The sequence below is a fragment of the Egretta garzetta genome, unplaced genomic scaffold, assembly GCF_000687185.1.
Source record: "Egretta garzetta isolate BGI_Z169 unplaced genomic scaffold, ASM68718v1 scaffold598, whole genome shotgun sequence".
Taxonomy (NCBI): domain Eukaryota; kingdom Metazoa; phylum Chordata; class Aves; order Pelecaniformes; family Ardeidae; genus Egretta; species Egretta garzetta.
The window spans coordinates 1,130,673-1,146,647 of record NW_009260621.1 but is presented as its reverse complement, the minus strand read 5'-3'; the positions used below and the strand labels follow the sequence as shown (position 1 = coordinate 1,146,647).

The 15,975-nt window shown below is 40.8% G+C and overlaps 1 protein-coding gene across 1 annotated transcript; it reads right to left on the bottom strand.

Annotated features, from left to right (window-relative positions):
* Positions 1 to 615: 615 nt before the first annotated feature.
* NUF2 (NUF2 component of NDC80 kinetochore complex) lies at positions 616 to 15,964 on the bottom strand. The gene is made up of 13 exons (XM_009645302.2): positions 15,904 to 15,964; positions 14,227 to 14,301; positions 12,688 to 12,764; positions 11,957 to 12,018; positions 10,945 to 11,042; positions 10,271 to 10,344; positions 8,365 to 8,461; positions 7,383 to 7,445; positions 6,480 to 6,617; positions 5,374 to 5,514; positions 4,412 to 4,587; positions 2,436 to 2,571; positions 616 to 1,412 (listed from the first exon to the last, which is right to left on the bottom strand). The coding sequence occupies exons 2-13, from the start codon at positions 14,284 to 14,286 to the stop codon at positions 1,263 to 1,265; spliced, it is 1,272 nt and encodes a 423-aa protein (XP_009643597.1). The 5' UTR covers positions 14,287 to 14,301; positions 15,904 to 15,964; the 3' UTR covers positions 616 to 1,262.
* Positions 15,965 to 15,975: the final 11 nt, after the last annotated feature.

Below are 15,975 nucleotides of genomic sequence, written 5' to 3'. Positions count from 1 at the left end.
GCTCTTGGAAAAAAAAAAAAATCAACTGCCTTAGCAGTTAAGACTTTTGCTAGTCTCTAAACCACATGATGCTGCATAACATTGCAGGACTGTTGGGATGAAGAGTACACTCAAAAACACAAAGTTGTGTTATACACGCATTCCTATAACACTGGCTATATATGGTGGAAATGGGAAAACTGTAGGAGAAGCTTTGTACTAGGTTAAGATTTGCAGATTAAAAGACTTTCACCGAAAAGTTTCACATGCTACAATGTAAGAAAACCTCAAAGCAAAAGAGGAGCCGATGCCTTCGTAAGAGCTTTAGAAGCAATGATCACCTGCTGTTCCTAACTGACTTGCTAGCACCTCTAGCTAATAACAGAAGTTGAAGAATTAAAACTAGAAAGATATCATCTATATAGGCTTGAATCCTCCTCTCTTCATTATGAAAAACTTTTAGTAGTACATGTTTGTACAAATGTACAAGCCAAATTTTTTAAATGAGAATGTTATGCCAAGTCAGTTGGGAAAGTGAGGAGGGAAAAAGACATAAGAGAAATAGGGTTAAATATCCTTATATCAACTATTTTAAAAATTAACATTTTACTTCTGGAACAAACTGAGTGCCATCACAAGTTAAAGTACAAAATACTCATCTATCTCATTTTTTTAATAGGATTAAGCAGCCAAACAGACTTTCTAACAAACACAAATGAGGGTTCAATACCCCACAGAGCAGGAACGGTGAGTTCAAGAATCTAGAGGCATCGTACTGTTCACAGAAATGATACTTTTGAGTGTTTACAGTCACCAATATTCATGATGAGAGTAAGTTGGCATTTACATGGATGCTACTGCTCCATCAGGATTTAAGATTAATTGAAAAATGGTACTGGAATACCACCTGTTACTGACTTATCTTGAACAGTGTGTCCATTCAGGCCAGACCAAAGCGCCACGTCTTCCAGATCAAAGTTTGCAGAACAGTCTCTACAAAAAGCAGGATTCTGTCTAATTGTCAAGCAATTCGGTGTTAGCATGACTTGCATTATTACTGCTAAAAATCAGATACTGACTGAAACAATACAAACAGTATTTTCTTATCCACACTAGTGAGCTCACGACATCAGGATCTGTCTAGAAAGCTAAGTGTGTTCTGAAACAGTTTTTGAGAAAGCTAGCTTTTGCCTGGAATAATTATTCATTCATACAAAGCACAAGCTCTTGAGTTCAGATATGAGTATAAACATAATGAAAGTGGAATACAAGTGAAGACAGATCTAAGAAGTACTTCCAGGAGTCTGAACTCTAAACAGTCCCTTCTTCAGTTCAGCAATTTTATCTTCTCTTGAGGCTGCATAACTCTTTGCTGTCTTAATGAGAGAATCATGACGTTTCTCCAACCCAGCCTTCAGATTTAGGTATATTTCCTAGAAAGAGGAGATAAGGTGGGGGAAAAAAATCCATAAGCAAAGTTAAAGTTTATGCTTTATAAGGATTTAAGTGAGAGCGGTCTGCTGGTCTTGAGTGATTTCAAAAAGTACCTCATCCCAGGCTTAAGCAGCAGCATTCACAGAACACAGGAAAGTTACAAAACATCAGAAGAATAAAAGCAGCCACAAGTAAAATGTCGATGTTGTGATTCTGTTGTAACTCTAGTGGTCACAATACTAAGAGGGTCAAACAACCAGCACTAGCCCAATATTCACACTACTACTGTCCCATTCTGTGTTAACCCATGTCACCAAGGTCTCTGCCACTGTGACTGCTGCTATTACCCTCCCAGCATGGAAAGTATTTCGGTAATGAACAGATAGTATGAGACACTACAGGCAGACTGTGATCCCCTACTCCCAACCCATCAGGATTTCTGCCTCTTTCCAAAGCTGAGCTGGACAGTCATCTTCCCAAAACCCTAGGAAGAAAGGATTTATGTGGTCCTCTACTTGCGAGAGACTGTGCAGAGCATTATAGTACTGCCCATCAGTACAACATGAATATTAAGCTTCACAGGCCAAGTCCCAGTGGCCAAAGAAAGAAAAAAAGAAGTCTGACTGCTTAGAGCTGGAAGTACTGCGACACAGAAATGGACATTTCGATTCTGTGATTCTGTGTGACATCATGGCACTAGCATAATATCTGCTACAGGCACAGGTGAGAAGACAAGTTTAATGTCACCTCCCAAAAATACTAGACAATCACACCATTCCAGAGCCTCCTCTGCAAAGCCTGCTTCCGTGGACTATCTACAACCTGCAGAGATGACCACAAGCCCTAGCAACCCAGTGGAACCACAAGCAGGAAATGCTCTTCCTCCCACTAGCCACCCAAACCACCACCTGCACAACCTGCTCATTGTTCGGGCCAATAAGTGTTCCTTTATTTTACACAGCCCAAAGTTAAAAATCAGTTTTGAGAATACCAAACAGGATTCCTTTAGGAAAAAAACTCACCTTGGCTTTCATTTCTTCTCTTTCAGCATTCTCCTTCAGCTGCTGAATTTTGAACCTTGTCTGTTGGATTTCCTTGTGAATGGCTGTCACTTTATCATATACAGCACCCCTCTTCTCCTGAACTCTGTTACAATACCTAAATGTGGGAGAAAAAAGTTAGCACTGAGCCATTTGACTAATTCCAGATTAAACTTAACCCCACAATGAGAAAAGCTTGCATTTTATGAGCATGAAACTAACAGCTTCTAGAAGCAATGCTGTATAGAATTTACTTGCTTGGAAATTTGTCCAATTCTTAAACAACTTAGGTACAAGCAGCAAAAATCAAAGTGGAGTTAGAGGAGTATGTTGAAGATGCACAGTTGGTGCCAAGTCAAGGCAACTGAAGTGACTCCAGTGCAACCAGCCCAACAGACAGCTGGACACTACATCTTGCTGCCTTTGAGTAATGCAGTACGGGTGTCAGTGGAGAACCCTGCCTAAAGGCCAGCCACTGGACAAGGTTAAAAACAATATAGCTGCACCTGATATTTCAGCATGATTGAACGTCACACATTTTCCTTCACCTCAGATCCCCTCCCACCAAGTCAGAGCTCAGATCCCATACATCTATGTATGTCATCCACAACTTCCAGTCCATCATTTCACTGCATCCCAAACAGAGATCGAACAGTATTTCCCCTGCTTGCAGGTAAATTCAGATTATCTCCAGCTGTGAGCTGCCATGTAATCAAAGGGTTGGTGCAGGAACAGGAGATCTACTCTGGCTTCAAGTGCAAAAAACACCTACCAGTTTATACTAAGAGTTTGTACCATAATTACAGTTGGAACTGTAGCAGCTGCTTTCTCTAAAGAATGGCTGAAATAACTCATACTTAGAGCCTACTTACAATCTTCCTACCTCAAGGGAAGAGTTGGGACACATTCTGTTATTCACCAGCAAAACCTCTTGTTTTCAAACCAAGGTTACCCCCCTTCCCCTCTTGCTTATCAAAGCATCTAATTTTATCACTCAAGGGAAATATCTAACATGTTAAGAACAGATAAATTGGCAGCAACTTTTAACATAAAGGAGCATTAGATTATATTATTTTCATTCTTTATTTGGAAGTAAAAATAGCTTTTAATTAATCTCCTTTAGCAGGTACAATGCACTAGATGAGGAGCAAAGGAAGCTTGGGAATCTTGCTGCTATTCTACACAGCACACAAGCCTTTCAGCGTGACTAAATCTTAGTTGGCTCTCTCAGCTATGTAGAAGCAGCTCTCTTCCATCATAGTTAATCTACCCAGCCAATAACTCTCCATACTCCCTTTCCTATCCATGTACAGAAAAAGCATTATACAATAAGCTTTGTCTATAACAGTTCAGCACTTCTGATCTCACAGCGAAGCCATGACCTTACAACACTGCAGTTTGCTGCTGCAGAAGTGACTGCTGGGCTGTAAACACTGCCTTGCAACTTGCCTTTAGCACACAGTAGGAAGGATGATGGGCTAAGAGGCTTTGATCAAATTACACTTTTCCTTTTGTTTTAGAAGCATCATGTCAGGATAATACTCCTCTGAGATACAAGCCCCATTTCCCCATGGGTCTTGAACATCTTTGATAATGAGCAAAAGTGGCAAGGGAAATTATGAAAAATTCATGAAAGGCAAATGGGGCTTTGTTGAAGTCTGATAAGTTGGAAAATTATCCCAATGTGACATTCTCTTTAAGAAGATAAAAGAATCAAGAATAAGCATTATAAATTAAATTAGTGCTCCAATAAAAGAATTGCTGTCAAGTCACATTGCAATTATTGATTTGAGACCCCAAGTCCCTGCCTGCAGCATTACTGGTCTTCATACAAAGCTATCCCATATCACTCATTTTCTTCTTACTGCTAAGCTACATGTTTGTACCAGGCATGAACTTTGGTAGCACATAACGAAGACATAAAGTAGCATCAGGCAGAAATGTCAACTCATCCATACTCAAATGTGGTCTGTTTATATTGCTCAACATCTTCACGCTTCTTTTTTATCCTTATTTCAGCTGTAGACAGCTTCTCGTGTTTTGCAGTGACCAGTCTCTTTAAGGACATTTCATCCGTCTTCCCCTTTTTCAGCTCTATCTGAGCACTCTCAAGCTGGTCCTCCAGATTTCTGACCTATAATACATAAGAAGTATTGAAATAAATTAAATGGGGGAAAATAATCAAAACAGCATACCCTGTTGGTTTACTAAGATTAGAACTAGCTTCCTGCTTCTGAAGATCTGATTGCTAACCAATTCTCTCAGTTAAACCCCAGTTCCCTAGTCTTTATCTGATTTTAAATACATCCAAATGGACAAGATCTCAGAAGTTACTATGAGCTCTTCTATAGCTCTTAGCCAAGGGCAATTTGAACATATGCTGTACAAATACCCCAAAAAACTGCATATAATTTTTCAAATGCCCTGAAAAACTGCCTTCTCCCAAAACTGAGTAGCAAATAGCAAGGTACTGTATTGTGACAAACATTTCATCAGGGAAAGGCTAGCTTAGTAATATTAATAAAGTTAAGGCACTTAAGACATGACTCTTCTTGAAGTAGTAATTTTTTTTGCTCTTAGTTTCTGCTCTCTAGGCAGAAGAAACCAGATCTCACTTTCCTTCTTCCATCATTTCCTACCAACAACCCCAAGACAGTTCAAACTATTTTAGGTCAGGTTTCTATGGCAACAAAGGCTTTGACTATTAAAAGTGGCCAACAGTACATTAGCTAGTGGCATGCAGCAAAGCAGCAGCTGTGTTTTATTGATGTTTTTAAGAATGAGATTTTGAAGTTACCCAAATTCTTTTGGGGGAAGAGGAGATATAGGAACTTTCAATACACAGACATTTACTGATGATGACCCATCTTGCTTAGACATTAAATTCTCTCTAGTCAGACACAATTTGGATAATACAAACCTCTGATAATACGCTGGCCAGTCTCTCCACATTTGCTCCCTGTCTTTCCATCTTCTTTTGATATAACTGCACCTCCAGTTGGCACGACGGCAGAACCTCAACTAGGTCTCTATAACCTTCATATTTTTCAATAACTTCTTGCTTTAAAGGGAAAAGTCTTATTAATAAAACAGCTTTGGAGTTCAGCAGTTATTTTGTATAATATTAATGCATATTGACTTTTGCACCCATTCCCTCATTTAACATACACCGGAATATTTAGTAGTTACTGAAATTATATTTTCAGTTTGTAAAACAAGTATTTATTTGGAAAGCACAGGAAAAGTGACATGCAAGCATTTTACACCGAACTAACTGGCTTGTTATAAGAGCTTTCAGGACAGAAAAATTGCATGGTGAAGAAATTCTATACTGTATAACAGGAATTACGTAAAAGATTATAAAACGTCTAGAATTACAGCAATAAAATTTACATCTTTGTAACAAAAATACCTAGGAATACAAAGTTATGCAAGCTCCATTCATGTATGAGCAATCATGAACTACAAACATTTAAAAACTGGACATTACTATAAAAAAAACTAGGAAGGGGAACTCTGCATTCAGCATACTAACAGAGGCAGCCACCAAGTCCAGAAATAGAAAACGATAGCAGAGACACTATGAACCATGTGTTCTAAATCCAAGTATGTTTGTGAGCTGCCAAAATATTGTCGTCTCTTGCAAACAAGCAGACAGGTATTGTATAGTATAGATTCAAGAGTTCTACACCTAGTTTCTCAAATAAACAGTTCTCATTGAGGACAAAGCAGCAGTGACTGCAATCCTACTTTAATTAAAAAAAAAAAACCACAATCAAAACAAAGGTAGCACCCCCCCCAACACCAACAAACAAAACCAACCAAAACCAAAGACACACCCTCCGCAACCAACCTTCAATTTTCTCTGAAGTTGTGATTTCATTTCAGACTAACCACTGTTCTGTTGATTTTTGACTAGAAGTGTAAGTCATTCAAGAAGCAGTTCTAGATGATGACAGTTCAGTAAAACATGTGCTTTTATTTCCTAATAGAATACCTACTTGTGTGGACAGAGGAAAACCTCACCTTTGATCTCTTGAGTTTCTTAACAGTCTCTTTCATCAGTTCTTTGTAATTTTTCAGTTCCTCTGGACTCTCCACAATTTTTGATTTCAGCTGCTCTTGCTCTTCTTTCAAAGTAGCCATTGTCACTTTAAGCTCATTCTAGTTAACAACACAAACACACTGCCAATGTTAGCAATTAGGTGAACAAAGAGGAATTGTGAGGCATAGTTTGCCAGGATCTTATGATTAGACAGGTTCTCTTCTCTGTTGCAAGTCATTCCTTATTAGAAGGTTTGTTTTTAAAATAAATTCCTCCAAATAGCTTTAACATTCCCAAAGCTGTTAACAGTCCATTTTGCTCCCTGAACACACGTACAGGGGTGCCATACTAAGTGACAAGAACAGCACTTAACTAGTACTCTACAAAAAGCCTGCCAGCCAGTACATATTACTAGCAGCTCGCTCCTTCAGAACCCGTCACCTAGGGCAACTGAGGCAGTTACTGCAGGGCTTCAGAGCCAGCTGTATCAACCTGGTAGAAGAACAAGCCTCCTGCACAACCTCTCAAAAGAACTCCTGTTTTATTCCCACCAGGTTGGTGGCTGCCTCATTAGCCATTCTATGCACCCAAGGTAAGCCCATAGCTTCTCAGAAGTCCAGATTTCTTGCCCTTTAACAGATCAGCTTCCTGAACACAGACAAAGCTTCACATTGCAGAGACATGTATTTAAAGTTAACAACAAAACAAGCTACAAAACAAGTAAAGTTTCAAAAAAAAAAAGTCAAATCAGTCTTCTAAAAGTCTAATAATCACCACCTGAACATTGCCTAGCTCCAAGGTCCAATTTTATCTTAGAAAGAGAGACAATCTATTAGTTGATCTGAGATGCAATCTACAGCCTACACCTACAGAGGTGTACTTACCAGTTTTCGGGTACTCTCTGCAATATCTGACTTCTTCTGTGAAATCACTTCTTGCAAAGCTGTCTAAAAAAAAAAGCAAACTTTAAATAAGCATCTCTACAGCTGCTATCTCCTTTACCCTTCTATCATAGATCTGTCTACAAGAGAAATCCCATTTACAGTTTCTTTGGAGTGCCACAACTAACAGACAAAAATTGCAGTCTATAAGACTTAAAAGACAGGGAAGGAGAACATTGTCGCAAAAGCCACTGGGAGCACTAGGGACACAGCCAGCAGTAGGTAACTAGGAACAGGGATAAGAGACGGACTACCTCTATTCTTACTGACCCTGGCAGCATTATACACACATAACCTTCTTCGCCAGAGGCACTGTTCTTGAGAAAAAACTAACTTAATACAAGGTCCCTAATAATACAGAAGTTAAACACATGGTTAACAGTATTAATTACTAGAGACATGACTTAACATAAAAGCCCCTAACCACAGATTTTTTGCTTTGTTTCTTTTCCCCAAAGCCAGAGAAAAGGTTACCTACAAGACCTTAGAAGCAAGTTGCCATTGCTGGAAAGCTACCCCTGCAACCACCCTACTCTTTCTGCCAGGCATTCCCCCTTGGGTGACCCTTCTTAGGTCTCATTTCCTGCCGTGGCTCACCTGCAGTTCCAATTCTTCAAATTAAGGTGGAAAACAGAGGGAAACAAACATACCACACTTCTGAACAATAACACAGGTATCTCCCACGTCATTGCAGTAATACATTTCAAAAAGAAAGAGCTAAATACACTTTTGTATTCCCTAAGTCTGATTTCAAGTATGCAACATTTCACTGTAAGGAATATGAAACAATGACCCTTGTTTTAAATCAGAGAAGTCCCCTTTATCCTTTGTAGAAGTAGGGGGGGAACAAAGTCAACAGAAATAAGGAACATCTATGATCAGAAGCCACAGCAGGATTTCAGAGAAATATATCACAAGATCATACTTGCTTCCGACGATAGTCTTGCCTTAGCAGTTGCTCCAGTTCTCGAATATTATCTGTCAGTTGCTTGACCTCTGCTTGATGTTCAACTGGAACAGTGCTAAGCAAAAAAATAAAGATATTGGACAATTTCAGCATCAGTCAGGTCAGAGTACAGTATACAAAACAATCACTCTCTCCAAAGACTTTACAACCAGGAACTTCAGTAATCAGGGCAAGACAGTCTCCAATTAATACATCTCGCTTTCCTTTGCCTGTAAGATTTTGTAGTTGAAGCATAATCTAAAGAGCTATTTTGGCAAGAAGTGGTACAAGCATGACAGAGGACTAAGTTTAAAGATCATGTTAAGCAAAGCACAAAGAGAACAACACTTCTACCAATTTTTGTGGTGATTATCATTTATGATATTTGCGCATTACCTGCCATAGAAACAGCTTGTGTTAGGGTGGACCTATAGCTAGCTAGAGAACCTCCTGTCTAGCACACACCAAGAGCAGCTATGAGAGAAAAAAAACCTCTTTATTTTGAAAACTATCTTGGAAACTAGCCATCTCTTCATCCTATTATCCACAAGCAAAAACAAAACTTAATGGTGCGAAGGCACAGGCAGTAGGACTAAATGGTCTGAAACAGAGAATGGGGCAAATATGTGAAATAGCCAAGGAAGACAACTTTACACATCTATGAAATTAAAGATGGGCTTCCTACAGCTATTGAAGAGATAAAGACATATTACTGAAAACCAACTATGCAGCAAAATGTTTCACCATAGTCCCCAACATACAAAATACAGTATCCTCTCAAAGCAACCATATACTTCCAAAGTCACATTTTTATTTTCTGCCAGCAACTCTTCTAGCCCAACACCAGCAGAGCTACTTCTGTAACTCTGAGAACAACCCAACAGTAATATCTCTATATTTTTTGGCTTATTTCCCAGGGAGGCTAACCAGCAAAGTCAGACAAGGGCCAAAGGAGAAGCCAGGTCTGCTCAAATTAAAAGTTCCTACAGTAGTTACCAAACAATTCTGTCAAATCACACAGCTTAACTACTCAGTTCCTGTTTAGGCACCCCATATAGAATCACAGAATCATTTAGGTTCGAAAAAGACCCTTAAGATAGAGTCCAGCCATTAACCTAACACTGGTAAGTCCACCACTGAACCATGTCCCTAAGCATGACATCTACTCAGCTTTTAAATACCTCCAGAGACAGGGACTCAACAACTTCCCTGGGTGGCCCATTCCAATGCTTGACAACCCTTCTGTGAAGAAATTTCTCCTAATGTCCAACCTAAACCTCCCCTGGCACAACTTGAGGTCATTTCCCCTTATCCTATCGCCTGTACCTGGGAGAAGAGACCAACACTCACCTCCCTACAGCCTCCTGTCAGGCAGTTGTGGAGGCCAATAAAGTCTCCACTTTCTCCAGACTAAACAAGTCCAGTTCCCTCAGCTGCTCCTCATCCGACTTGTGCTCCAGACCCCTCACCAGCTTTGTACCTCTCCTCTGGACATGCTCCAGCAATGCAACGTCCTTCTTGTAGCAAGGGGCCCGAAACTGAACACAATATTCGAGGTAGGGCCTCACCAGTGCTAAGTACAGGGGGACAATCACTTCCCTGGTCCTGTGGTCACACTATTTCTGCCACCTTGGGCACACTGCTGGCTCATATTCAGCCAGCTGTCAACCAGCACCCCCAGGTCCTTTCCCACCACGCAGCCTTCCAGCCACTCTTCCCCAGGCCTGTAGCATTGCATGGGTTTGTTGTGACCCAAGTGCAGGACCCAGCACTGAGCCTTGTTGAACCTCATACAATTGGCCCCTCAATCCAGCCTGTCCAGATTGTGTGCACTGAACAGGAAAGTCAAGCAGTGCATCTCACAGTACTTATTCCTCATACTCACTTCAGTTTCTCCAGTTTCACTGCTGCCTCCCGATTTGCAGTCTCCAGTTGTTGGTGTTTCTCCATAGCAGATTTCTGCAAATTAAATATTCAGATACTTTTTTTTTTTAGAGGAATATGGTTTCTCTCTGGGCTTCTATTAGAGCCCTGCTCATCGTTATTTCACATGAAATGCACCATCTCTAAACTACTGAAATATTCAGAAGAGAAGACACCTACAATTCTAGCTTCAGCCCACTGAGTGTTACATCTGTCTTTTCTCAAAACGGTGCAAGGTGTCAAACCTTCACTTACCAGGCTACACTATCAAATAAGTTACTGGAAAAAATCTGCAGATAATAGCCTAAGTAATAACTTTGTCATGGTCACACAGAAACCTTTATGATATTGACATGCTCATCTACTCTTCTGAACTAACACATTTCCTTAAGGGCTTTGCAAACGTTTTTCTTAAATCATTTACAGTAGCTGTGTATGCTTATAATATGTAATATAGTTGTATAAGTTTTACATTAATATTAAACTGTTACCTTCCTGTATTGCTCAGCTACATTTAAGATTCCAATGTGTTATTTAAATGTGCAGTTAAAAACCCACAACCTTATGCTCTCAGTTCTAGGTTAGCATTAATTAAACTTAAGTAGGCATCTGGAGTAACATGGCACCCAATCTTACATAGTTCAATTGTAACTCCAAGTAGACCTCACGTCGGAATTCTCTGAAATTTACAAAGTTGAGAATGCCACTCAAGAAGCGAGCTGTCCTCTTTGCTTCTGAAATAGGAAACACAAGCCATCACTATTTTGGTTTCCACAAGCACTGCAATTGCTTAGAAAAAAAAAAAAAGTTGGGCAAAACATACTTCAGAGGAGAGACAATAATTAGAAAACAACAGAATCCAAATTACTTCTTCCCCTGCTCACCTTGCAAAGATTTCACATACCACACAAAAACTAGCATCAAGCTAAGAACTTATGATGTCCCAGCAATTCTATGCAATTTAACAAATGAAAATGGAGAAAGACTATTAAAATACAGCATCCCATTAAAACAGAAGTCAGGGAGAACGTGTGTCAATCTTCAACTACAACTCTGAAGAGAACCTTACTGTAATTATCAGGCTAACTGAAGACAGCAGTTTGAACTGCAGGGACTTTTTAGCTCTATTCCAAGCAAAAACTTGTGAAAGATGATTACAAAGGCCTTGAATGTCTTAGTCAAGGCAGAGACAGAAACAAAAGAGTTCTTTAGAATAGCCTTTTCTAAGTTGTACCAGAATCACGACTGCTGGGTATTGGAAAGAATGAAGCAAAAATTCAATTGCTTCTTATATAGGCACCAGCGTAAGAAATCCAGAGTCATCAGGCTAATTTTCATTACCATCTATTCTTACACTATTTCAATTATGTCACAGTCCGCTCACCAGACCAGCAGTTCAACAGACTCGTAGCGCTCAAAACTCCCCTCAGTTATTTAATCAGATTATCCTACATAAGGAATAAGGAGAACTCCTCATTAGAACCAGCTTGTCTAAGGGCCACAGCAAGAGTCAGAATTGCAGCTGGGAGCCTGGGACAGTTCTCCATACTAGATGCCCATCTGGCCATGCCAAATGAGAAAAAGCACCTGGATATCAATTGACACCTACCACCCCAAGAAACACAAGGATTACAATGTACTTGCTTACTTGGGTTTAACACATCAGCAATTTGAAAATCATTAATCCGGCACACTGGAAGTAAGCGCTCCCTGCAAGGAAAACAAAATACAACCTTATCTGCAGTGACCACTACTCAGGTTTTGTGGATATCAATTTACTACAAAACAGATCTTGTCCTCTCATCCCAGGGCATATGCACAGCAAGCACAAGACAACAGTAAGCCTCAGGAGAATAACACAATAGGACTCCACACACAGATGAGCATTAAAAATTTGTATTCTTACAGCATCTCAAGGATTTCTATAGACAAAATACTGGCCTGTAGAACAACTTTTCAGCTTAATTAGGGAACTCCTACACTTAACTGTTAGTCAGTTCTCCCCTTAAACTTTTAAGCTTCATTTCAGTTGTAACACTCACCTCATTGCAACAGAGATATCTACACAGAATGCAGACAGCAAACTTACACAACAGGTACTTAACATCCCTCTTCTAGGTGTAATGATGACCCTCTAGCCATTCAAAGTAGACTTGTGCTCCATCTTGGTGAGGCTCAATTATTTGTTAACACATTCAATTTTACAAGATAGCTGCTTGCTGAGAATTTTACTCTGTTAAACATTGTTGTCCCCTGTTCATCTGAAAATTTCACTTTGCTCAGAGGCAACAAGCAAAAAGACATAAAGCCCCACTAATTCTGGTAAATTAGACCTTTACAAGGAATAGCAACTTAACAGATGCAGCATCTTCTACTTACATGTGAATATACAAGTTACAAACAGGTAGAAAGCCTTCAAATATCTGTGGATACATTATGTCAACGTTGACCGGCATCTAAAGAATAAAGAGAGCCAATGTATAAGTAGAGAATACTTAAATGAAAATACACAGGGTTGTTTCCACAACATAAGATAATTGAAATAGTTTAAACACACTGAGGATGGTCTCCCCATCCACAGAAACATGTTAGAGGCTGAAGAATGCTATCAAGTTAATCAGCAGGCTATTTTAAATGTCAGTTTTGGCTGGTCAAAATATAAAAAGACAATTAATAACTAAAGCAGTAACACTGCAAACTCTGGAATTCAATCTAAATACTCCAGTTTAATTTGTTCAAAACCGGTGCAGGACAGTCTCTGCATTACACACCTAACAAGAAGCTTTTTCTTTAAACACCCCGAAATTCACACACTCACTGTTTTATGAAGAAGTCAGAAGGAGAAAGTAGTGGTACACTGTCACCTTTCCTGATATTTTAAACCCATTATACAGTATCCCAGCTAATGTCACTGCCTGTAAAGAACTGAGTTATCTTCTGCACATATGATCTTCCCTTTCAGTTTATCCAAAACTGGCACGAGACAACACTATTTCTTCTCACTTTCACGAATCAGCTCTTGTCTAACAGAGACAGAAAACAAACTAAGTGTTAATCAACAAGGGATCAGTTAATCTCCAGCTACACTTCTTACTTTCCTCTCAGTTAATGGAGAAGTAGAGATGATCAAACATTAAAAGCAACATTTATTTTCCTCCTAGACCAGTCTAACATCTAAGCAGGGACATTCCTCCAGCAATGGCCCAAGAAGAGAGCATGTATTTTTAAGGGCAGAGATGGTGGCCCTTCATAAGCTTGTCCAGTCACTCCTGGAGCTTACAGACATTTCTGGTCCCTGAAGCATGTCCAAGAAAAGAATTCACAACTTAACCGCAGAAGGAGAGGGCTCTCCACAGAGACTTTCCTCACAGCCCTCAGTGGTAAGTGAGCATCTCTTCATGCCCACAAGTTTCTATAGTGGAGAAGGGAGTCTTCTCTCCACGAAGAAAAAAAAGAATTAAAGAAACCCATAGGCAGCGCACCCACAAAGCCACTATTTCTACAAGTATCTTGAGCTGAAGCCAACTTCCACAGGAGCAATGATCAAAGCAACTTCTCAGAAGCAAGGCCTCAGCAACAGCCCACAGATGATGCTCCCAGGTTCATTTACCCCTGGTAAGTGACCCATGCTGATGGCTACACTACAGTACTGTGCTCTCATACCTGCCTAAGTGAACAGACTAGTTGCCTCCCTGAACACAAATGCAAATACCTATGGGTATGCAACATCTCACACACAAGTTTCCTGCAAGAGAGGCAGAATTTCTAAGATCCTATTCATACAATTACAACATAAAAACCAGTAAGCTACTTGCCATTTGCTAGTGAGAAGGTAAGAGGGACATACTTCAACATTTAATTTTTTAAGTGCAGTATTTTTCCTTTCACCTTTTGTTACACCTGTCACTATGGACGTACCATGTAGAAGTGCTCCAGGCGGATTCCATATACCTTCTGCAGGATTCTCATGTAAATCATGTGTAAAACTTCAGGCTGCAAGAAGAAAGGACATGAATCAGTATTCAATATGATTGACTATTCAGGGCTCACAGACTAGGCCATAAAAGTAGTTCTTCCTTTAACACATGAAGTCTAATTTTACTGATCCACCAAGACTAACAAGTTTTACTTTCCAATAGTTTGCAGTTCAAGCATTCTCATAAGACAGTTATGAGACAGCAATCAGCTCAGACAGCTACAGCCCTAGCTGCCACAGTTAGGCATTGTTTTTCATTCTATCGCAGCTCAACTGAGCAGTTTTCAAACCAAATGACACCAAAAGTCTAAAAATGGTCACAGAAAATATAATCCCATAGAAAAGAGTACCCTTTATCACGTTACTAAAATGGAGGGGAAAAAAACACCCACAAGCCAACATGTTGATTTATAGCGCTAATCCACAATAAGCTCAAACCAATCTTCCCTCTTAAAAACAATCATCCCATCAATCCCTAAACAAGAAGGGCCAGCCTCCTCCTTCAGCAGGCACAAGCATTTACATAGCAGCACAGGGAAGCACACAGAGGCATCAATTCCATTTTAAAGTCACTTCTCTTTTGTTGAGGTCACTACAAGGCTACATAAACATTAATGGTCAGACCAAGAGAAGAGAAAAAAAAGGGGTGGAGCACGGAGGGGATGCTTTGAATCACAGAAAGTTTTGGGTTGGAAGGGACCCCTAGAGGCCATCTAGCCCAACCCCCCTGCAGTGAGTAGGGACACCGCTAACTAGATCAGGTTGCTCAGAGCCCCATCCAACCTGGCCTTGAATGCTTCCAGGGATGGAGCCTCCACTACCTCTCTGGGCAACCTGTTCCAGTGTTTCACCACCCTCACTGTAAAGAATTTCTTCCTTATATCTAGTCTAAACCCACCCTGTTGTAGTTTAAAACCATTACCCCTCGTCCTGACACAGCTGGCCCTACTAAAAAGATTTTCCCCATCTTTCCTATAGGCCCCTTCAGGTATTGAAAGGCTGCAATCAGGTCTCCCCGCAGCCTTCTTTTCTCCAGGCTGAACAAGCCCAACTCTCTCAGCCTGTCCTCATAAGAGAGGTGCTCCAGCCCTCGGATCATTTTTGTGGCCCTCCTCTGGACCCGCTCCAGCAGTTCCACGTCCTTCTTGTGCTGAGGGCTCCAGAGCTGGACACAGTACTCCAGGTGAGGCCTCACCAGAGCAGAGTAGAGGAGCTGGTTTAAAAGTATTCATTGATCAACTAAGGTGTTGAAACTATGACACTGTACCAAACATAACGGCTATTTTAACCTAGGTCCCACAGAACTGAGAAAAACAGACTGCATAACTTTACATTTTTCCATTTATGAACCCACACCGCTTCCTGGTGAGGCTCGAGCAAGCTTCTTTCAAGCCGAAGAGAGAAGCTCTAGGCTTAGCCCTCTGAGTCCTACGAGCCTAACCTGCCACACGGGAGAAACTAACCACCTCACTTAGAAAGCGTTGCTGCACGCCAAAGGCCGTGCAAGCCGGGGGAGCGATCACCCAAGAAACCTACCGACGCGCAAGACAGCACGGCTCCCCCTGCCACTCCCGCCCCGCCAGCGCAGGCCGCGGCCTCCCCCGAACCCGCTCGCGCACCTTGGCGCTGCCGAACACGTCGCCCTTGACCAAGTTCCGGGCCTCGGCGCCCGCCAGGGCATGGCTGGGGGG